Genomic DNA, 24,479 nt, shown 5'->3' on the forward strand with positions numbered 1-24,479 from the left:
AACATTTTATTATATCCCACTCGTGAATTTCTAAGCTTTTACGTGTCTTAAAAAAAGCAATTGTTAAGAAGTGGCTAAATGAGACTACTAAACGCCATCACGCGGAAACACTAGTCCGCCTTTAGCTGAGTGGTGGTGAAGTGAAATCATGTGACCGTGTTGTAGTTTGTTTATAGCCTGACGTTAGCTTTTTACTTCTGGCGATTGCATTTACACTTCAAAAATCATAAAAGTGATGTTCAATTGTGGAGCTTATCTTGCTGAACAAAACATATAAGTATCATAAATGTTTCTTTGCCACAGATCTTATTGTCTACAATAATCCAGAATCCAATGGGAAGATCCCATTGGCTTTTTGTCGAGGGAACCAGGGCGATGTTAACTTCCGGGTTGACCTACAAAAATCCATCATCCCAGCAGCCCTTTATACATGGTGGACACTTAACTAGCTATGATCATGCTTGACAGGGGACCTGACTGAATTTCTAACCCTGTATCCAGTCCTGACTGTCAGAGACTTGTGGTACATTATAGCAATTAAACAATCAAATCAAACCTCTCAGGTCATGTATCTAGAATAACATCCAGATCTGGTAAAGATATTTTTAGTGTCTGATGATTGAGATCTTTCACAACTGCATCCATTTATAAAAGTAAACTGAAAATGTGTCTATCTACACACACTTGCGATTAGTTACTGTGTGTGTGTCTGTCTTCTTTTTTTTGTTATTGTTTTATTGTCTTGTATTTTATTAATCGTAAAGTTAGTTATTAAAGTTTAATTTCAAACAAAATAACATATCACCTGCCTATCAGTGAGACAGTTCATCTCTTTCCTTTTGGGAAAGCAGAAGGAAGGCTTATATGGTTGCCACAGTTGTAGCATATAGGCATGTATGGATGTGATCTTTATATAGACGCACTGCCACAAGGATTATCACACTGGACTGACAACTGGCCTTTGTTCTCTACACACAGCCCACTTACATACACACTAGCCCACGGTCGTGACCATATAACTGTAGAACAATGGATTTCTCAGACCCTGTGAACACAGCTGTCTTACCTGTCGGCCGGTGCCGGTCTCGGGGGTCGCGGTGCTCATTATGTCTATAAGCGTCTCTGTATTGGTGCGCCAGGGCCATGTCTTCTAAGCGATAGTGCTGGGGTCCTACTTGGGGGTTGGGTGGGTGGGGCAGGCCGTTGGGAGGGTGTGTGGGGAGGCCGTTGGGAGGCGGGTGAGCGGGGAGACCCGTGCTGGGGCTGAAGCGTTGACTGGGGCTGATGGTGCAGGGCCTCTTAGCCAGGTGCTCCGGGTGTAACCCATCTCTCTCTGAGCTGTCTTTGGTCCTGTAGAGGAGGACAGGGGAGTGGGGTAAAACATTAATGAATGATAAAACACTCGGTAATATTATATAGTATATGACATGGCTTACCATGATCCTATTTAATGTGGTGGTTATAATAGATATTTTGTAGGAGCCTATACGACTGTGAGGACCTATTATGGTTTTGTGCTTTTTCCCTTTCCTTTAGTGTGTTATATAGTTTTTTTGTGCATTTAAAAGATCTGCAAAGTTACATAGCCCAAGGTCCACACCAAAGGGAGTTACTCTCCCCCACAGAAACACTGCTCCTGAACTGCCTGAAACGCCTTCATTAAAGTCCCGCCTTTTCTTACATAACATGGTGATGTCACCAAGTAACACATTTGCATAATACCTGCCTAGCGGCTAGTTTGGCACGCCCTCAAACAAAGGTAGTTAGAGCGGAGCTAGAGCACAGTCCATAGAGTTTGGTTCGATTAACCAATCACCACAGTGGGCCAGCTGACCAAACAGAGCAAAGAGGAGGAGGCAGGAATTCAACAGAGCGTTTCAGACAGAGGGTGAAAAGAGGTGCTGCAACACAGCCGGTATGAAAAAAGTAAAGCAATTTTTAAACATTAAAGCATGTAAACATGTTCTAGTAGAAACCCCAAATAAAAGTATGTACCTGAACATTAGCATAATAGGTCCTCTTTAAGAAAATGAAGCCACTAAATAATGTCAGCACCATGCAGTTAGAATAATTTATAATATAGTATAAAAACATAGACCCCGAGCAAGCAACTGTGTTGACAAAGACATGAAATGCAGCGTTGTTCCAGCAGTGGGATGTGTGGTTTATTCTGATCTACAATAAAACAGATCATTGTTGTACAATTCAGTGTTTATTTGCAAATATGCAATGCCCTGGCACAGCCAGACTGCATCCCATAAGCTCTGTTTCCACTACCACATTGACCATTATTCCACAAATGTCCACCAAAGAATCGATTCAACTGCTTCAGATAAACTCTGGACTACTCAGAAACTGTTTTGATGCTAACGGGACTACCTCGGCCACTGCATGGCTCATTTCTCACCTCAATTTTATTCAGAAACAGATTTTTGACACCGCATTAATGTCTGAAAGCGGTCTACTTCATCTCTCTCCAGCTCGTCCATCTATGAGCTCGCCAGACCACAATGAGTAATGTGAAAACTGTGCAATGGCTTTGCCAGGCTAAATATGCAATGCCAACGTATTACTTCATAGTTCTTGGAAAACAAGCCCGAGCAATGACCAGAATGGCCTTAAAATCAGATCAAGAGGCAAAAAATTACACGCTGCAAAAACATGTCAAAGAAATAGACGGATTCATGTCATGAGGTCTGATTGGCTGTGTTTGTGTTTACCATAAACTGTCATAACAATTTTATTTTTTTACACCATGTAGTATTGTGGACTACACTTGTTTGAGTAGTGGAACACAAACATGTTTTTTAAAATTCAACAACTCCCACATGGTGCGTGCAAACACACACACACACATGCATCCCTACTGAGAGCTGCTTTGTTGTTCAGTTACAGTAAGGCAGCGCTCCACCAAAGCTTTTGCACAGCTGTACGCCATATGTATCAAACAAAGCCAAGTCCGACTGTACACCCCGCGTCTCAAGCTCTTAATCTGAATATCCCTCAGCCGACTCTTAGATTGCAAGTATTTCTCCCTCCCTCCCACCCTGCTCTCGGGCTTAAGGGGCAATATGGGCTGAATGCTGTGTGCTTGGCAGATGTTTAGTGACACTCATTTGTGTCTGTGTACTTTAAGTGAGTGTGTGTGTGTGTGTGTGTGTGTGAGGTTGTGTTTTCAAGCCATCTGGACAGTTTAAATGGGAGTGTTGATATTAATCTGTTTAGCTGGATGGCGATAGCCAGGCATTCCGACGCAAATCACTCTTTATCATCCCCCGGATCAAAGGCGAATAAATGCAATGTTGCTCCGTGTAGATGATGTGTGTTTATGTGTGTGTGTGTGTGTGCTCGGTTATCCATGTGTATATTTGTGTATGTCGGCTCTACTCGTACACATCCCTGGCTCTAGAATCTGACAACAGCTGGCGCGATGTAGGCCCTGCCCCAGCCTGAAGCGCCCTCCCCCTCCTCCACCCAGCCTCCTGCTGTGTATAAGCCACAGGTCAGGAGGCGGAGGTGTGCGGATTACAGTGGGATTGCACGTTCAGCTCCAACCCTTAGTCCCATCCAAACCACCACCGCCCACCTCCCCACACCCCACATCCAGGATGTGCTCAGTGTTACGGTCAGCACATCACCATCTGGACACATCCCTGACATATGGACAGCTGCTGGGAGCCCGCAGGTCAGGCAGTCGGAGAGAGCGAGAGGGAGAGAGAGAGAGAGAGAGAGGTGAGGAAGTGATCGGAAAAGAAGGACAGTGCCAGTAAGAGAGGAAGAAAGGGAAATGCCAGCAATTCTTGTGTCATCTTCTTAAGTGGGTGAATAAAGCAGAGCACTGGGGAGAAATGTGGGACAATTGCAAGCCATAGCTCACTGTTGGTCTGTCTTTGGGTTGTGCCGAGGACAATCACTGTACGTCACTCCCTCTTCTCTTCTCTGTTTGCTTCTCAGACAACTCTTTCTTTTCCTACAGTGCATTTATCTCCCCCTCCCTCCCAGACAGCTGGCAGAGCTAGCCTGGCATCAGGGCTGTCCAGACTTCCGCCTCCCGCACAGAGGATTTATAGCTTCCCCTTGTCGCTTGGCATTCTGAAATACCCTGAAATAATTCATATATAACAGTGTGTGTGAGAGAGTCTGCCTCTGAAGTCTGCGTGTAATGTATGTTTTCTTGTGTTTAATAGAGATATGCTACCTGTCAGGGGTCCTTCTCTTGCCGTGCTCATTCATCTCTAGCATGATCTCGGAGGAGTCGAGGGGCGAGCTGGCATTGGCGTCCAGGAGAAGCTGCTCGTGTTGGGCCAGATACTGAGCTGGAGTCTGCTTGGCCAACCTGGCACAGTGGAGCAACTCTCTCTGCAGCAGGGGCAGGTTTGCCTTCAGTGGTAAAGAGAGGGGAGACAGACATCTCTGGGTTAGGAGTGAAATAAGTTGTTGCAGGAAGGATATAGATTTATTGAGCCGATGTAAATGTAGAGGGGAGTGTTAAGTGGACAAGAGGTGAGCTAGAAACTCATGGAGGAGTAACAGATAGATGGGGTGAGAGTGAAATAATGCCAGATTAAGGTGAGAGAAAAAAAGAAAGTGATAGATGAAGAGACAGGATGAGATAAGACAGGTCCCCTGACACCTTCCTCTGCCATGTGTCTCTCTGTCTCTCTAGGGTATATGTGTGTGTGTGTGTGTGTGTGTGTGTGTGTGTGTGTTTCAGTGCTGTCAAATAGCTCTCTCAGACCTGTCTGGTTGATATAACGCAGCCATTGCTGCGATGTCCCAGATGTGGAGGATCATCGCACGCCAGGAGGTCTGACACCCTCACACACAACACTTTTAACGGACATTCACAAGCACATCCCTCCTTTTTCTACATGGTAGGCCTACTACAAGTACAGTAAACACAGTATAGGTTTCCCTCTCCGCCTCTCTATGAATCCTTTCTGTTTGGAGGCAGACAAGTAGAAAAGTAAAAAGTAGAAAGAAAAGTATCTGCACACACTAACACATAGTGGTCCTGAACACTGGCCATATGGACAGCAATGGTAAACTCTGAACACGTCTATTGAAGACATGAGGCTTGATTTATCTTACATAAAATCTGTGGACCAGTATTTACCTTCAGGAAGGGAATGACGAACGGCCTCAGAGGGAAGTTGGTGGCCTCGTGAAGTTTGGAGTGAAACTCTTCGATGGTGAGAGTGGAGTTCTGCTCAAGACAAAAGGGAGATTTAGACAAAGAATCGCTAACACTCTTACAGAGCCGCCGAAGTCCCGAAAGATTATATATTTTTTAGGGCTGTCAAAGTAAACATGATAATAACGTGTTAACACAAATTAATTTTAACGCTATTCATTTCTTTAATGGATTAACGCAACTTACAGTTTTTAGGTTGTAGCGGGCTCAGTTTTAAAGCTAGAGTTGACGAGGAAAAACTGTCATGGCCATTTTCAAAGTGGTCCTTTGATCTCTGACCTCAAGATATGTGAATGAAAATGGGTTCTATGGGTACCCACGAGTCTCCCCTTTACAGACATGCCTACTTTATGATAATCACATGCAGTTTGGGGCAAGTCATAGTCAAGTCAGCACACTGACACACTGAGAGTTGTTGTTGCCTGTTGGGCTTGGGTTTGCCATGTTATGATTTGAGCATATATTTTATGCTAAATGCAGTACCTGTGAGGATTTCTGGACAATATTTGTCATTGTTTTGTGTTGTTAATTGATTTCCAATAATAAATATAAACATACATTTGCATAAAGTAACCATATTTACCCACTCCCATGTTGATAAGAGTATTAAATACTTTACAAATCTCCCTTTAAGGTACATTTTGAACAGATAAAAAATTGCGATTCATTTGCAACTAATCGCGATTAACTATTTAGTTTCTGATGAAATTGATGATGGACAATCACGCGATTAATCACGATTAAATATTTTAATCGATTGACTGCCCTAGTATTTTTTTTTTATCTTGTTTAAAAAAAATATACCAACTTTCGGGACTTGGAGGGTGCTGTACTTTCTGATTGTTGTACAATACAAATTTACAATATGTAAATTACTCTGCAAGACATTAATTAACTGTCATCAAGCATAATAAGTTAAAGGAAAGAGAGCTGCTGAATGAATGAATAGTGTTGTTGGAAAGATTCATCAAAAATAATTCAATCACAACTTACCACCAGCCCCAGCACAAGGCTGCGCACTCTCTCCCCAATCTCCGGCGATATGTCGTTGCCGAACTGCTGCAGCGTGGTCAGGAAGCGCTTCAGTTTGCAGAGTTGCCGGGCGCCGCAGGCTGGCGGTAGCTGCTGGTTGGAAAGCGAGGCCGTCGAAGACATGGCCGGCCCATTACTGAAGCCGTTGGGAGTGGACGGAGCACCGTTCAGCGACGTAGGAGAGTGGCTGCTCCCGTTCAGCACTGCGGATAAACAAGACAGAAGGAAGAGGAGACGTGAACTGGGTCAGTAGTTTTGGAGAGGCCTGGGGGGCATCTGACAGATCTGGGGGCGTGATGTGGGCAGAAGCACTTCTATCCTGCTGATAGATAAGTGTGTGGTTGAGATTTAATATAAGTAAAGCACACAATAGACTCTGCACCACGCCTGCGGTACATGATGCACATCAGTGGTGCAGTTTTCTGCCAGTTCTACTGAGCGCTGTGAGTGTGTGTTTGTGTGTGTGTTTGCAGTAACTTCAGCTGTCTCACAAGTGGTACCATCTGACCTCCTCCCTCCCCCTCCATCTCCCCCCTGTATCAGTCTATTCCACCCTGCTCCTCACCCTCCTCTCCCCCTCACCCACTCACTCACTCACTAGGACACAACTATAAGAGGAACTTGTTAAAGAGGTGCCAAAAATAGTCCTGTGGCCTGTGTTACTTTTATTCCAATAGCAGGTGTGTAGCTAAATCTGGCCCTACACATGTCCACCAGCTGAAAGTAGATTTGCAGCTTTAAGGTTCAGAATAGACTCAGCATTCATACACATATATAATCACTCGTATATTCCTTGCGATGCCGGCACAAACAAACTCACAAATAACTCTCAAACACACGCACGTTTGACCTTTCCCCCTGTTTTCATATTTTCATATCCGAGCCAGATTAAAATGCATGCAGAGTACATTGTTTTCCCTCAGATTAAACATCTGTGTATGAGATGTCTGTACCTGTAATTAAATGATTGTATTTCATTATAGCAACATACGTAAGCACTTAAACTGAGCACGGTATCCAAACTATAATTTTATAACCGCTGCAGCAACTTAATCTTTTCAAAATGTATTTACAGGACTCTGCCATGAGCCGTTGCGGACTGTAACCTATACCTCGTCGTACTCATACTTTAAAACAAGACTTTGTACATTTAAGTTGTTCAAAAGTCTCGTTCCTTGTTGCTCTAATCAACGGGTCGAGGTCCTGAACACATATGGACTAACCCATGTGATCCCGACAGGCAGCACTTGTGTTCTGGTTTTGGAGAGAGAGGGAGAGGTGCAAGGAGAGAGCTGCACTGCTGACCGCCCGCCACAACAGGTGAAACAACATGGCCTGTCATTGCTATATAGGGAAGAAAGTAGTCTACACACCGCCAACGCCACCCCGGCCATCGCCGCCCAACCAGCTGGTAAACAACGTGGACGCACATACACACACACACACACACACACAATGCCACAGCCGCTCTCGCACATGCGCTCAAAGACACTTGTGCCACTAGCAAGGGCATTCTGCACACCAACACACACACACACACACAAATAGATGCTTGCAGAGACACACACCTGACACACAAGTGACTCCAACACTTGTTCACCAGAACAGGGAAGAAACACATATTTGGAATTTCTCTCCCTTTACACAAGCATATAAAGTGTCCATGGCAGTTGATTTAAGAGGGACAAATGACCGTGTAGTCCATTGTAGATGCCAAAGAGTATTCATCTCTGTAATTTATTACAGATTAATGGATATTTTAATGTGTAGCAGGTCTTAATTTAACGTTTAACACACTGAAATGTCATCAGTGAAATACTGGGTAACACTTCATTTTACAGGTCCGCAAATTTCATGGTAATTAGGTGATAATTATCAAGTAACCTATTTGAAATTTCTTTGGAATTACTGCCAAATTACCTAAATATTTACCTAAAACTTTATCGAAAATGACTTTATTATAAACATTATTTAATAATTATATGCTAAAATAGCATTTAATAGTTAAAATACGGCCCTTAGGCTTGAGAAGCGGCTGCTCTTCATCAGAGGTGGAAAACCAAAACTAATAGAAGACACTTCTGATCAGGCTCAAATCTCACCATTGTGTGACTTATTGTCAACACAAATGTAACCTGGTAGCTGATGTAATGATTCAGGGAGATTTTTAAGAAATTTCAAAGAAATTGTTTGCTAATTATCATCTATTTACCAGCAGACATGGAAATAAAGCATCAAAATTAACTTTGTATTCTTTTCCTGGAGGTGTATTAAATAAATTACCAGCTATTGGGAAATAGCGGAATATAATTATTAAATAATGTTTATAACAAAATAATTTCTGATCAATTTTGAGGTAAATATTGGGGTATTTCAAAACTTCAAATAGGTTACTTGCTAATTATCACCTAATTACCATGACATTTGCGGACCTGTAAAATGAAGTGTTACCAAATACTGTTGTAACAAGAGTTAAATCTAAACTAGACTTTCAAATTTAGAAGAGTTTTAAGTTTTTTGGGGCAGTGGATAGTTGAGAATTGAAGGGAAACAAAAGGATAGAGAGGCTGGGAATGACATGCAACAGAATCCAACTGTGGATATTGTGACCACAGTATATGATATGAATCTGAGCCTCTAGGCCACTGGTTGGCCCAATTTGGTAGAGTTTTAACCTGAATGCCAGAATGGCATTTGACCTACAAATTACAAAATCTATGCTTAGATATGATGTCAGGTCTGTAGAGAAGCATGATTTGCAATGATGCAATGTGATACCAGCTCACATAACTATGGCTTTCTTGTCCAAAGCTTACTGGGAAATGAATAGTTAGAGCTGTTCCAGCAATAGGTCGCTAGTTCAGCACGCCTACCAGTGTTTCTCACACCTGCCTGGTTAACTGCTTGCTGACATGATGCCTCAGGACAAAAGGATCACCTTCAAGTCAAAGAAAACATATATCTCAAAGTACCTAAGCTAAACAACTGCAGTGGGTCTTGTACAGCTAAAGCAGGGCTGTACAAGACCCAAATACCATTTTTTGGGCTTCGAAGCTTCAGTGAGAAATATTCGAAGGTATTCGAAGCACATGTTCATCTGTAGTCTATGTCTGTCTCCATCTCCCCCGTTTCAACGCTGCTGCCGCGCTACTGTACACACGCGCACCTCTAATCACTAATAATTATTAATGTTGAATATGATTAATATTGTGGGATTATTCATTATTTGATGGGATATTTGGGGATTTATACATTATTATTATTATATATAAAAAATATATGTATTTTTTTTAAAACAAAGCATTCTAGTAGTGATTTGTAGGTCGAAATCAGCAATGGTTGAAGCTTCAAAGCTATCAGGTCAGCCGTAAGCTAAAGGTAAAGATTTTGAACTCTAGACAAGAGACATACAGATTTAAAGTTGACTAAAGGTGTCATTAATCTTAAGAAAATAGTCCTTACTTGATTTACTGGTAGCAGGGGTGAATGAAGCATTGCGATTGGTTGCTTGGCTGACCGCCGGGGGTGGAGGAGGCATGGTGGGTGGGGTGGACCTGGGCTGGGTTTTCACATCCGCAGGTGAATCTGGCATTGTTCCAACCTTCTGCACTCTTCTACCTGCGATTTGAAAGAAGGGAAAACAAGACAGTCATCAAGATGGAGCTCCAGCATGAAACAAAAAAAATTCAAAGTGGAGACAGCTGGTTAAGGAGGAAACCACTAACATTTTCACCTGGGAACCATCGATTGTTTCCTTAAACCAAAAGCCCCATAACAAAAAAAAAAAGAAGCAAAACAAATCAATGCATGGAGTGGAAATGAATCCAAACTTGTATTGTGTCTCTCTTGTTGGAGATTCATGGGCCTGGGAGACATACAGTAACACCTGCTCACTCGCTCAGCTGCTGCTGACTGAGAGCCCCCCCTCCCCCCTTCTCGCTCGCTCTCTTCTTCACACACTCCATGTAGCTCTGACATCCCAATCAGTGCCCCTCCACTGTAACCTCCAACCCCCAGACACACACACACACACACACACACACACACACACACACTCCTCCCCGCCTGTCCCCTCTCGTCCCCTAGTTCAGACAGCCGGCTTGACAGCCAGTGACAAGTGCAGCTGGATCTGCTGCTGTCCGTCACTGTGGACGGGCTTTCAGCAGAGCTCCGTCCTGCTACCAGGAGCTTCACTGTCCTCTGCCAGACACCCTGCCAGCACCAAACAAGGCAAGGCCAGGCTGTGTAGCGTGAAGGGAATGGATGGTACAGCGAGGGACATGAGGAGAAAACATGACACGGGGTGGACGTCCCACGGCCTGTTGCATTACATTCGTGGCAGGGGGGGCCTCGTGCAGTCTATACATACGGTGTGTCTTCAACAAAAACACTCCCATGCACAAACATCAGACTATGAATAAATAAGCAGCAGGTCTTGTTATTTAGTGATGTGTGTTGACTGTCTTTCTGTGTATGTGTCCGTCTGTCCGTGCAGCTGCTGGAACCAGATCTTTCTGTAATGTAAACCTGAGCTGAGAGGTGTGATGACTTTTGCAGCCTGTGAGAAGATAGAGTATGTGTACATGTGTGCAACTGGCAGAGCGCAATAATAAAGAAATGTGCACTATGCAATGAAAAACAATGAAATCCATATTAAGCATATACACATAAATGTGTGTATTTCTGCACTAGTGCTACACACCGCCATTAAGTGTAGTAAACACGTGCATTCATAATGAAAGAGGAAGGACAGAAGGCCCTCTTCTAGCAAAGCAAACCACAGTGTAGACTTTATGTGGCATTCATTGATTCTCAATAACTCGGTTCTCTCTGTTTTTCTCTCATTCAGCTGTCTCTTAATGTATTACAGGAAAAAGGAAGGGAGTTCTGTTCTGTTCGCATAAAAGTGAAACCCAAACAAAAGCCAATCAAAAGCCTTATTTCACATTTGCACAGAGTTGAGGTCACTGCCAGAGCGGCCCTGTCATGAAAGGGGTTAATAGTAGGCAGCGATTACCCCTTGTTATACTAATAATAATAAATATAATACCTAACCAAACAGCCAAAGGCCTTTTTATACATCTGAACACTGTTAAGAAACCTCTTTTACAGCTGCAAATGTATTGTAGTCACCAAGTAACACATTAAATCACTTTCAAATAATGTGCTTTTCATTTCACTCCTCATGAGCCAACTGTGAAGCCAGTGTTTTCCTCCACAGGACTCCTGCCTCAGTTGGCCTCAGTCCTCGGTGTTAGCCTATTTCTGAGAGCTCATGTAGACGCGTTCAACAGCTGGTGTCTGTATTTAAAGAGTGCCACTCTGGAGTGCGCTGTACGAGGGCCATTGACACAGTGATCCTCAAGAACACGAGGGGCACTCCGCTGTTTTCCCCCCGTGCCAGACGTACTGAACACAAACACACAAGGTTGTAGATAGAGAGGCAGATGGGGAGGGCTGGTATAAATAGATGCAGTCATTCTCTCCTAAAGAACCCTAAACACACAAACAGCCTCTCTGTGCTGCTGAATTGGTGGGCTGCTTCCTGAAGGGAGGCAGCCATATGTTTCAGTAAACCTCCTCTTTGATCAAATTTACTGTGGGTGCTGTCGGACTTACTGTACATGCAGTAGGCATCCTAACAAACATGCATTGTAATAACCAATCCTACTAACTTTCCCAGTTTAGGTCCCATTGACAAGTCTGACGTTACACTCAAATGAACAAGAGCTGGGACCATGTGAGATCAAAAGATCAGGAGAGTGACATAAAACCACTATTTCTGTCACTTCTTCGAGAGGAGAGGAGAGGAGAGGAGAGGAGAGGAGGATGAGGGGAGCGTCCCGTCTGTCTGTCTGCTCCCACCGTGGGATTATGGACAGCTGTTTAATCTGACCAGCTACAGGGACAGGGCACACACATCACATACGCATCGTGCTCTGGATTTCACTTTTAATACATTAGGAAGTCTGCTAGGTCTGCAACCCCATCTGTGGCCATCTGTGCTCCCATTGTGCTTTGTGCTGAAGGACGAAACGCTCAAACCGAGAGAAGTAGAAAGAGAGAGGTTGGTACACCAGGTGAAACAGACCTGTGGTTAAAGGTCCAGGTCTGGACTGGGCTCACGCTCCTGTCTGCAAGCTGCTCTATTTCCCCCCACAGGTTTTTATCTGGCTCTCTGAGAGGAGCCACTTTGGGATCAATACAGCTGAGAATAGATCTGCTCAGGATACAGATACATTGCTGTTCGGCCCAAACACTCACTATTGAATATTAGTCTGAAAACAATACCTACCTCTCTGCTACTGCTGCCTGCCTCTGCCTCTCTGACTCTCTGAACAGCTGTATGTCTGCACGTTTGACGTAATCGGGGCCAAAAGATTGCTCACCAAAGAAATAGTCTGCAGTCTAAAAATGTTCTCTGTCTTCTGCTCTCCCCTTGTGCCATGATGAAACGAGATGAAAAACAATTGCGAGACACACAAAACCGCAGTTCATGTATTGTACTGCTGCACACACACGGCGTAGTGGTTTTGTCTAACTTTCTAAAGCCGTTCTGGGGTGTCATTATAGATTTAAAGCTGCAGTGGGTAGAAATGGAGCAAATATGGTTAAAACAAAGTTATTTTTATAAAACGGTCACTATATCCTGACAGTAGTGCATGAGACAGGTAATCTGAAAAAAACACATGTGCCTCTGTGTCCTCAGGTGCTCCTAATGGCATCTGCCAGTTTTCACAGACCGGAGGAAAACAACCAATCAGAGCCGAGCTGGAGTCTGCCGTCTCTGAGCAGCTGTCAATCACTCGCAAACTCTGACCAAATGGTCAAACTAGGCAGCGCTGATCAAATATGAATCAATATTCTGTTACGGTAATGCCTATTTCTCTCCTCAAATGTTTTCAGAATCATCTTGTAGTGTACTGTTTAGCTGTAAAATTAGAAAGTCTATGACTCAGCAGCCATGTTGAGAACAGTTGAAGAAATACCAAGCAACGCCCAGCAGCCGTAGCACAGCCAATAGGAACGCTCTCTCTGAAATGACCTGTGATTGCCCATTTTCTCCCATCACAGGCTAGAATTTTTTTTATCTCTCAGAACACTTGAATTACAATATGCTGAAAGGTTATTATGGATTTCTTTGCCCAATGATGCCAAAAACATTCTGCCTACTGAAGCTTGAAGAACATATGCTTTCAGTAAACCCCCTTAAAAACAAACATACACAAATAAATACCATCATGTCATCATGACGAGCCATTAGAGGGCCATTTAGATGCATTTTGGTCTCATTTCACATTGGCATATGTCCTACTGTTGACTGTATCATGTGTGCTCGTGCTTCCACTGGAAATACAGCTGCAACTTATTAGCTTTAGCTAACCACTGCACAACAGTCCCCTTAAATCCCCCCTGTCTATTCAATCTCTCGCACTCCACAGAGACTCTCGCCAGTGACCACATAGCCTTAAAACTCTCCCTCTGTCTCTCGCTCCTTACATCCCTCCCTCCCTCCCACTGTAATTCCCCATGTCTCCAGGAATGCTGTTGTTTTTAATTTCTCCCAGCTGCTCTGGCTGGCTGCCCGGCCGCCTGCCTTCCCACATCTGTTCCCTATCAGGCCGCTGAGGAGTCCACACAAACAGAGCCTGAGCCCCTGGCCCCCAGCCTCCCACCAGGCCTTCGTATCAAAACATGGGGATTGGAGCCCTGGACCTAAGACTTGGGGATACAGCACCCTCCGTTCTCATACTACCAGCCCAAATGCCATTCACAAGACTGCTGACATCAGTGGCACACACCCAATATATCATCTAACCTAGAGCAATCTACAAAAAGAGCATGTTTTCTTCTTGATATTTCTTATATATGCCTTGTTATCAGTGTGAAGTCTGAGCTGTGTCACAGGTAAGATGGGAGTGTGTGTGTGTGTGTGTGTGTGTATTTGCGTGTCAGCACGCAGGCCGCCTCTGCAGACAGATCCCAGACTCCACTTCATCTTGAGCTGATTTAGAGTTCAGAGGCTTTAAAGCCCTCACTAATGACAGGGTGGGAGACGGGCCTGGTGCAGAGCCTGCACACAAACACACACACACAACACACACAAATAGATACACAAATGTATGCACACATGCTCACAAGTTTGCTGAATGCATATGCTCACGCTGCGGACACAAACACATATTTTCCCCCTATGTTATTTGAGAACCCCTGTGATAGTACACATGCAGTGCCGGCTGAACAAACATGTTGAACAAAAAAACAAACTGGGGATGGGGTGGTGGTGGGGGGTCTCCTTAATAAGCACTGACAAAAGCCCCCCTGTCTTTGATCAGATTACCATGAGCAAATCATTGACGAGTCACCAGTTTTTCCAAGTCAAAAGCTTCAACGTTTTCTCTAAAATGGGTAAAACTGGCAAGAAAAACAAGGAGTGAGGATGGATTAAAGAGAATTTACCCGGGGCTAGGGGTGCTAAGGGTAGAGGAGTTGTACTTCTGCCTCTCTGAGCTGCAGGGATCCTGTCACACAGTGCTTCTATCTGTGAAAGCTGTTATTGATGTAATTGTATTGAAGTTCTAGCGACCATCTGTTCTCCTCTGGGAGGGCCCGGCTCCTCTCGTCGGCAGTGAAGTGGTTATGTGCAGCATATCACTGCTGCCGACGTGCTCGCAGAGAAAAAACTTCCTTTTCAGATTTTCCCAACGGCTGCTAATAAAATCCAGATGCTAGACTGGAGCTGTTTCTGCCTCGCTCCCTTGCCGCTCCCTCTTCCTCTCTCTCTCCTCCCTCTCCATCTTCTGTCCTTCTACATCTCTTCTCTTAGCCCCCCCCTCCTCCTCCTATCCTCCTCCTCTGTCCTTCTACACTGCTAATCATTTATTTTGCTCTTTTCATCTACCTCTCCTCTTTTTGCTCCCCCACGATCCATCCATCCTCGCCTCCCTCCAGCCACTAACCCAGAGCCATTCCTAAATAAAGGAAAGTATTTGTGACATCCAGCCGAGGCGGCTGTGCCAAGAACAACTCCCTGGCTAGCCAGACACATCTGGAGTGTGTTAGGACTGCACTGGGCACCGGTACCAACACTGACTATCCCACCACACATCGAAAGTGGTCACAAATACTGGACCTAGGAATCATAAACAAACTAGACTGCCGGCATACATTTCCACAGTGACTAGCTTGTTGTTTTCATCTCACTTTGACAACTGTAATCCTTGTTGCTCGCCAGACAGCCCAGCAGCTGTATGCACGAGTTCTCCATTGTACTTGTGCTGTTTGCTCTTCTTCCGCAGCAATTTGCAGTTTATAATTGTGCAAGTACTACCGTTATATTCTGTGTATGTTCTGTGCGAACTACATTGGAGTGCATGCATGTGTATTGTGCTTCTGCTTGTATCTCTGTGTGTGTGGCTCCAGGGTCTCTGTGTGAGAGGAGTTGAACACCTGAACATCAATAACTGTCATGCGGGCCACCTGGGACCCCACAGCCAGCTTGCACCATGGGCACACAGCCATCACCAGCACAGCTGCCACAGAGCGAGAGAGAGAGAGATGTGGGGGAGGAAGTAGGAGACAAGACACACACACACACAGCTATATGACTGTGCATGTACATCTGGTAATGGGTCAGAGAGACAGAAAGACAGAGAGAAGGATTTACATGTAGCCTCTCCTCTGCATGATAACTCTCCTTTGTTTCCTCTCATCTACGTCTTCTTTTTCCTCGTCCTGTCAGCCGTGTGCTTCATTTTGCCAGCTGAGAGCTCAGCCTCGGGCTGCCACATTTCAACATCAGATCAGACTTTCTTTCGTCATTTTGTCTTTCAGATGAGCTAGTTGGGCTCCATCAGACGTGACATAATTCATTTTAATATCCAGCACACTGTTGATATATACTAGTACGAAATGATGCACGAGCCTAAAACTTTTTCCTGTGTCTCTATACGATATTCAGAGCGTTAATATAGCATCAACAACTATTTGCTATGTAAAGATATAGAGGAGTAATGTCTACCTGAGCAGAGAATGAAGTCGCTCTCCCTCTGTGGGTGTTGGAATCAGTTTCTACGTGCTTTGTTGATGTAGCTGGGCCGGCCGTGCATGCTTTTGGTGCATGTTTATGGTTAACACTGTTAGCTCTGTCAGCACTGTTGCCATTGTTTTTCACAATTAGCATTGTTAGCTGCGAACCACCGGCCCAGCTGTCGCCATGTTGAGAGCCGTGCGGAGGCAACAGAAATGCTCCTCATCAAGAATTTAGCCCCTTTAAGACCCGAGATGGCTGTTGCCAAATTTGAGTCCTGAGCCCAACCTGAGACTTGAAACTGCAGGGTTTACTGACTGTTAGCTCACTTTGTAATGCAACGCATTGGCTACACTTTTCTTCTTTCCTTTCTTCCCACTGAGCATTGCATATCTACCTGCAACACATGGCATGCATGGACACAGATGGTTGGCACAGTAAGAGAGAGAAGGAGACAAAGATGATTTTCTTAATACATTTCTTAAGAAAATAACCGTAAACATATATTTAAATAGCAATAAAAGAAAGAAAACATGTTCTGTAAATTGCCTCTGTCTCAGGATGTTTACAATGAGTGCACTTACATAAATCAGCTCCCTGATCCAAACACCTGCAGCCTCACCCAGCACCAATTAGCTCATCAGGCTTTTAATTACTCTGTTAATTGCATACAGGCGGCATGAAGGGCAGCCTGGGAATAGGGCAAGGGGGGCCTCCTGAGGACCCAGCCTGACAAGCCTGATAAACAAAGAGGAGGTTTTTCTACCAACGGCAGCCACAACAGAGCGACTCTGGAGGCCGAGAGGAGAAGCAAAAACAGGAGACGAGAGCTCCAAGTGCCTCATCAACAGCACTGTATAGCACCGAGTGATATCACTTCCCGTTCTGATCTGATCGGCATAGAGGCTGTGAGCTGAGTGATGAGAGAGGCTGGGGGGAAAGCTAGTAGAGACAGAGAGGAGGAGAAAGTTGTGCGTACATCTGTGAGAGGCTATACTACATCTGGATTAGTTCATATTGGTCACAGGAGGGCGGGGGGAGCGGGGTGCGTTGGGGGGGGGTTGGAGGGGCGGCTAAGAGGAACAAGCGTGGGAATGTCCCACTGTTAAGTTTAGGGCATGTGGGCTTATTGTATTTGTGGGAGAGTTAGGCTGGAGTCTCCACAGAGTGACCTGTCTGTCACAGAGCTCTGCGATAACACAAACATCCTCTTTACTGCCTAATCTGGACACACACACACACACACACCACAAGGCAGCTGACATGAGAACATGAGAAATTCTGTATTTTTGTTTTCACCTCGTGTTATTTATTCTTCATCTTTAGCAAATGTCTCTATTGATCTGTTAGTGTATCAGTCTGTCTCCCCCTCACAGCAGATGTCCTCCCTCCATTTCTTCCAGGAGCAGTGTTTGAGGAGGTGTATCCAGGAAACAGTGGCCGGGCGCTCACTTCCTGTGTGACAGGTGTGCGATGGAGGCCTGACAGCTGCTGTCCTGCTCTCTCTTTCCCTCCCTGTATCCCTCTCTCCTGTTTCTCCCTCTTTCCAGCCAGCTGCAGCAGAGAGCAGCTCTTGTTTGTTCTTACGTCACCGCTGCTGCCTGCTGATTTATGGAGCACAAAAGACTTAGGTTTGACCCTGGCAACACACCACGGCAACTGCAGCATCTCTGTCCTTCCTCCTCATAAACCCCCGACTCTTTACATGTGAATGCGTGAATTGTGGCTGCCTATTTTTCTCCCTCGCTCTTATGCTTTGTGCGCCGTTTTCAAAACCTGACACTGAGCTGTCACTTACAGCTAAGATAGGAAAACAAACAGCAGATTAGTCATTCTCCTGCTTGGTGTCATGTATTTCATTTCGTTCAGTGTTAAATGTCTGCTCTGTCACTATGGAGCTGTCAGCGCTGACAAAACCATCTTGAACTGCTCCCCGGCCCGCCAGCGCTCTCATACCTCTTCATTTGGCCTGCAGGCACAGTAACAATAGCTCCTGACATTAGCCAGGCACGGGTAGGGTGTTCTGTATTATCCTGCAGGACCCCATAGGTTTCACACATACACACATTGACAAACACAAACCGGAGCAGGAGGAGGAGGAGGAGGAGGAAGGGGGCATTCATGTGACAGGTTAGAGAGAAGCTTTGACAGTTTCTCCATTTAGCCTACAGCCAGCTCATGCTGGAAGCTGCCGAAATAAATACCAGATACTCCTCTGGGACACGAGCCGACTACGGGACGCCGCCACGAAAACAGAGCGAGCGGGCGGGCGAAGGAGGAGAGCGACTGCCAATAACATGCTGATTATGTGAGCTAATTGGCACATTAGGAGGACCTGCTGTCATGTCACGGTCAAAGTAAGTGGACAGCAAACAGTGACGCTATAAAGGAACTGTCCCTTTGTGGATTTTAAGAAGTTTGAGTAATTCTATTAGATAATGCCAGTGTATGAACATTTTAATTCACCCCTAAGTTGCGCATTAACATTACCACTAATTGAAAGGTCAATTAGTGGCAGTTCTATCAGGAAATCTAAATCAAGAATTCAACCTTGCATACAATCCTGGTCAGGCCTTCTTAGACTGCTTTAGGTGACCCACAATTTAAACACACAAATTAACAGTAAAAAATAAGATCTACTCATCCTTCTCTCCACACACCATCTTTTTAACTCTACACATCAATGTTGTAAAACGAAAATAGACAGAGCACATGAGGACATCAGTATGTGTCTCCTTCAAAGTGACTGACTAAGCGTCCCTACCCCCCTGATAGTGTGCGATACTTTAAATTAGGACCCATGGCAAACATTTTATCCTACTATTCTATTTTAAATATTTTAACTGCATAGGCTGCAATTGGAAGTTTTTGACTGGGGTCCCCTAGGACCTCAATACATTGGTCTTTTTAAAATGCACAAATTAAAACAGATACAGAAAACAAAGATATGAAGTCATTAGGAACAAATTGATTGACAGAGTCATGAAAAATTGGAATGATGGAATAAAACACCTGTGAGATAAGACAAAAGTAGTATACCTCCTGGGTCTGCCGGGACCCCAGTTGGTAGGATGAGGGTTAAGTTCTTAGCTACGCCATATGATTATGATCAAAATGATTAAAGTGTGTTTGATGACAGTTCACTTGATCCTCCTTCATCTTTTCTGCATTTTGTTTTACTATTGTGATATAGTATATTTGTGTGTGCACAGAGACAGTTTTGTAGTGTCAGGTACTAAATGAAATCACAGGGCAATAGGGATATTTTTTTCTAACTTTACTTCCATCCCGTGTGCATCCTCTTGATATATCTGCTGATAACGACAGCGCTACATTTCAGAAATGTACCGTCAATGTGATCGGGAGGAACCTATGATTGATACCACAGTATTCAGAAGGTGATCTATGGTCTCAAACATAATCACAACACTCCTCCTGTTTATCTGAAAGTCTACAGATGTATATATAGAGACGTTTCCTTAAAGAGCACATTACTAATGGGATGATCTCTCTCTGAGGTAGCACTTGAAAGACAGAGTGGAAAGCATCAAACACAACCCCTACACCCCGCTGCGTGACTTTAAATGCCAGGCGTCGATGACTCGCTCCTCAAAGTGACCACTGCTCTTTGACACATCAAGAAAATCTCTGACCTTCCTCTCTCTGCACTTCAAATACCTCTGAGACGCTAAAATGCTCCATTTCCTAGTGAAATTAGTACTTTTATCTGAATAGGTAGAGTTTGTCTGTGTGAGCGTGTTTGTGTGTCTTTGTGTGTGTGTGTGTGTGTGTGTCGAGAGAGAGAGAGACAGGGAGGCAGAGGAAGGAAGGCTGGAGCCGAGATTAAGGTCTGTACAACTAACTGGTAACACAACGGCACTCAGCCTCCCATTTGAAGAGAGACGGAACCATCTGTGTGGCACAGGATCTGTTTCCAGGAGATAACGGCTTTTTTTAATTTCACAAATACTGTACACGGAGAGAGAGAGAGAGAGAGAGACGCGCCTTCCTTCCCAATCTCTGCCTGCATGCTCCTGTTGTTGCAGACGTCCAGAGAGGACCGCTTTGGAGTGGAGGCCTTAATAACTCCAGTCTGTGTTCCTTTGTGCTTGTTTACTCCACGCCTGTGATAAAGGCCTCCGTGTGGGGCAGAAGGAAAGGGAGGGATTCATTCTGTCAGGTAGCAGTGGCGATATGAACTTCCTATTTTCTCTGTTGGCCCTGTCCATTTGGCTCGATTAAAACGGAGCTCAGCGCTACCGTAGATTAGCCCAGCTGTTTCCTGTGTCTGACTCTGATCTGAACACACTTCCTACCCCAAAGCAGAGGGGGGGGGGGGGGGGGGTGGGAGGTGACAAGGTGCCGCCGCTGGGAGAATGGGCTGAGGAAGAGAGGAGGGTCAAGGGAAGGTCAGAGGTCAGTGGGCGAGTGAGGAAGTAAAAGGTGAGGTGGGAGAGTAGGAGGTGAAATAGGCACAAGACAAGGAAGGGAGGAGGAGGAAGCGTTCCTGTCGGCAATTCAGCTATACGTACTCTACATGTGAATTCATCAATGTTGTGACATTTGTTTCCTATTGCATTCATGATTGAGCATTCCTGTGCACTGGAAATGTGCCTCCCTTTTGAAACGCATAATTGAGGGTGCAATTTGTCGGCGCTGTATGTGCTGAAGTAATTTTAGTCAAATGAAGAGTCAATTCAACAAATAATTTCCAGAAATGCTTAGCAATAAATGGTGAGCCCTCACCCCTTGAATGTCGCAGATAAGGTAGTAAGGACCTGCTCTGCATGCATGGAAATATGGAGAAATGATGGAGATCATTCCAGTGGATGCAAAACAGTGTTATAAGAAATGGTGAGTGTGCGTGTAACTATATGTTATTCTTGGGAATCCGAGTGTGCATGCAGGGGAAAAGCGAACGGGGGGAAAAAAAAAGAGAGAAAGAGTGATATTTCACACACACATTTGGGGTTTTACTTGGCCTCCACCCTCCGCTCTGCTCCCACGCTGTGGCGTCAGCAGGCCAGCCATCCAACCAGTGTGTTTCTCATTCCATCAGATGTTGGGAAGCTGCTTGCTTCTCCGCTCTTAGTCTCTGACATTCTCCATCTCCCAAGAGAGGCTGGGCAGCCTTGTCGCAGTAATGTCAAACACATGTGGAACAGACCAGGGCATGAGCAGACCAACACACACACACACAAACACACAGCACGGAGGCGGCCAGAACCGCACTGGTCTTTCTTCCCACTGTGTATTAGGATAAACAGCAGTGAAACCATAGAGATTCAACGCTTCATCACTCCTTAAGTCACTAACTTGCTCCCATATCTAGACAAAAACATTTACACACCGATCTCAATAAACTCACTTTAACTGTACAGTAAACACACTGTTTCGGCTGCACAAGGCTGCCGTTAATTTGTCATCCCGTACACAAACAGACCAAACAACAACCAACAAGTCAAATCTTATAACGCTCTATAACGCGTCACTGTGTCCTTGTTAAAAAAAACATCCCAGTTTAGTGGTCTATCATGAACAGACACACACTCACAGGGCGGAATAATATAACCAACAATTATGGCTCCTTCACTTTCTGCGGTTTTTCATCATACTGTAGCTATTTGTTCTCTGCCACACAAACTAAACAGGATGCAGTCGTCCCTCTTATTTTGAAAGTATCTTTATCTATTCCATGCTTATGTTCTCGCCCTGGAGGTAAAGCTGTGCAACAATCAGCTAATCTGAGAGAAAAATAGTACCCTTGAGTGCTTCTTGACTGAAAGCTTGCGTCACAAATAAAAAGACAATTGGGAGTACAAACAACACAAACAACACAAAACAACACTGGTTTACACATGTTAAAAGGCGCAAATATGAACTGCACAGACAAACCAGCTGGTTTTGAATCATTCCGTGTGCTGTTTGTGTAATAATACAGTTTTAGAGAGGGAGATTAGTAGTGTTGCAACGACTAATTGATTAGTAGTCAACTATTAAATTAATCGCCAACTATTTTAATAATTGATTTATCGGTTTGAGTAATTCTTTAAGAAAATAAGTAAAAATTTTCAGACTCCAGCTTCTTAAATGTGACTATTTTCTGGTTTATTTACAAAAGAAGACATGTGAGGACGTCATCTTGGGCTTTGGGAAACACTGATCGACATATTTCACCACTTTATAGACTAAACAACTAATCCATTAATCGAGAAAATAATCAACATATTAATCGACAATGAATAGAAACGTTAGTTGCCGCCCTAGAGATCAGGCTCACCCCTTAATATAATATATACACACAAACATAAATATAAATAGGCTGCACATGCACTGTGTCACTTTGTGTCATTGCCAGACCTTGTAAACACCCTGGTGTAAAGGATATGCTGTATAGCAACGGTATCCAACTTGGGGGTCGGGTTCCCCTAAGTGGTTGCCAATAAATCTGAAGGGTCATGAGACGAAAAAACATTTTCTGCTTCACAAAATGTTTCTCTAATGTTTCCTTTTTCTCTTTCCTGCATAGTTTAATATCTTAAACCTCTTTCAAAACTAATACAACGTGTATGATAAGGGATCACGAGTAGATACTGCTCCCTTTCAAGGGGTCACATGACATCAGCTACAACGCTGTATATACTGTATCAGTTTGCTGACTTTCAGGAAGGCCATACACACACACACACATACACAGACACACACACACACACAGGCCAGATGTCTTTGGCTTGTGTCAACCGCTTGGCTTGTCTTGTTGTGTGATGGCCCAGGTGTCTGCGCTGTGCTGACCACCTGACTGGCTCGCTGTGCTGCTCGCAGCTCCCGCCCACCCGAGGCCATCTGCTCCACTCATTAATTAGGAGACAGCCAGTTTCACCTGCACTGCCCGCATTTAGATCACAATAATTACCACACACACACACATACACACACACAGTAAGCACACTCAACAAGCCCACACACTAATACAGTAAACACTGTACACAGATCCTGCAGCATCCAGTATAGAAAGAGCCAGATGACACAGACTTTCACCATCACCTGATGACCTATCTGGTTAACATTGGCACATGCAAGGGTACAAAAAGGCCTTTGACACCTTGATGGTAAAACATTAGTCGTGATGTGCCTGAAATAGCAGCAACGAATCAACAGAATAATGAACCCATGGTGAAGCAAAGGGCAGTGTGTTTCTTCTATTCGTCATGAAATAGCCGAGACGTTATGCTGACTCTCTGCTGGCCTGTGGCTTTTGCCTGCTTCCTATGGTATATTTCCTTCCTGCATATAAAACAGAAGACATCCCATCCATGCACCTGTGGTAAGATGGGAACTGAGTAAACACTCTGCAGGCTGGGGGTCATAATGAATGGCCTGCCTTTTTAAGAGAGCTACTTAATGATGAAGTGGGGACATCTGCCTTAGCGGGCGGCTGGCCGGGCCCAGCTGAGCGATGGGGCGGCCGGCGTTGGGAGGAGAGAGGCTGAGAGATGCTCGCTCTGTGGTGGTGATGGTGGTGGTGGTGATGGAAGTATAATGTGCGGTGAGGCAGGGTGTCTGCACTGCGGTTTCACCCCTGCAACCTCCCATCCATTGTTCGAGACTATTATCAGCTGTTCAATTATTCAGATGATATTTACCAGGGCCAATTATACAGGGCCGCGTCCTGCAGAGAAAATGGCCTGAGTGTTTTACTGTTGCACTCACAGGCGGAAGAGTGCGCTGCTGAGGCTGTTCAAGTGGGGGATAGAAACCTTGTTTCTTCTCAGGGAGTGTCCCCCACAGTCACAAAGGGGTTGCTATGAATTATATGCAACATGATTTCAGCTTTTTTTTAAATTTGCGATTGTGTTTATTTCCTTTGGTTGCCATAGTATTCCTGCTAAACACCTCCTCCTTTAATGTCTCCACAAGTTGGGATAACCAACACCCTGCACTCACCAGAAAGGATTGGTTTCACACAAAAGTTGACACTGGCGACAGCACAGTATCATAACAAAAGGTGGAGGTTGTATTCTGAGGCACCCTGGAGTTCAGTTCAGGGTAAATGTCTAAATGTATCCCTTCACACCCATCACCTCCGTCCTGGCCAGGTGGACTCCGAGTTCATAGACCAAACAGTTTGTGTCATCACTTTGATGCTGATGGGGCAAACAACTTATGAACCCCCCTAAGTCTCTCTAACACAGCTCTCTCACCACATTTCCCTCACTATAAAGT

General features: G+C 44.6%; 1 protein-coding gene across 6 annotated transcripts in view; it reads right to left on the reverse strand.

The window, feature by feature from the left end:
• cbfa2t3 (CBFA2/RUNX1 partner transcriptional co-repressor 3) overlaps window positions 1-24,479 on the reverse strand; it is a 51,872-nt gene that overhangs the window by 14,448 nt on the left and 12,945 nt on the right. For 5 of the 6 annotated variants that reach the window (XM_037747487.1, XM_037747479.1, XM_037747523.1 and 2 more), the window contains exons 2-6: window positions 9,689-9,844; window positions 6,188-6,429; window positions 5,117-5,206; window positions 4,199-4,380; window positions 1,067-1,350 (exon numbers count right to left, since the gene is read on the reverse strand). In XM_037747487.1, coding sequence (XP_037603415.1) covers window positions 1,067-1,350; window positions 4,199-4,380; window positions 5,117-5,206; window positions 6,188-6,429; window positions 9,689-9,844 — 954 coding nt within the window. Of the gene's footprint in view, window positions 1-1,066; window positions 1,351-4,198; window positions 4,381-5,116; window positions 5,207-6,187; window positions 6,430-9,688; window positions 9,845-9,951; window positions 10,172-24,479 lie in introns of those variants that run through there. The other variant, XM_037747514.1, reaches the window with a different exon arrangement.

This window comes from Sebastes umbrosus, chromosome 2, assembly GCF_015220745.1.
Source record: "Sebastes umbrosus isolate fSebUmb1 chromosome 2, fSebUmb1.pri, whole genome shotgun sequence".
NCBI classification, from domain to species: domain Eukaryota; kingdom Metazoa; phylum Chordata; class Actinopteri; order Perciformes; family Sebastidae; genus Sebastes; species Sebastes umbrosus.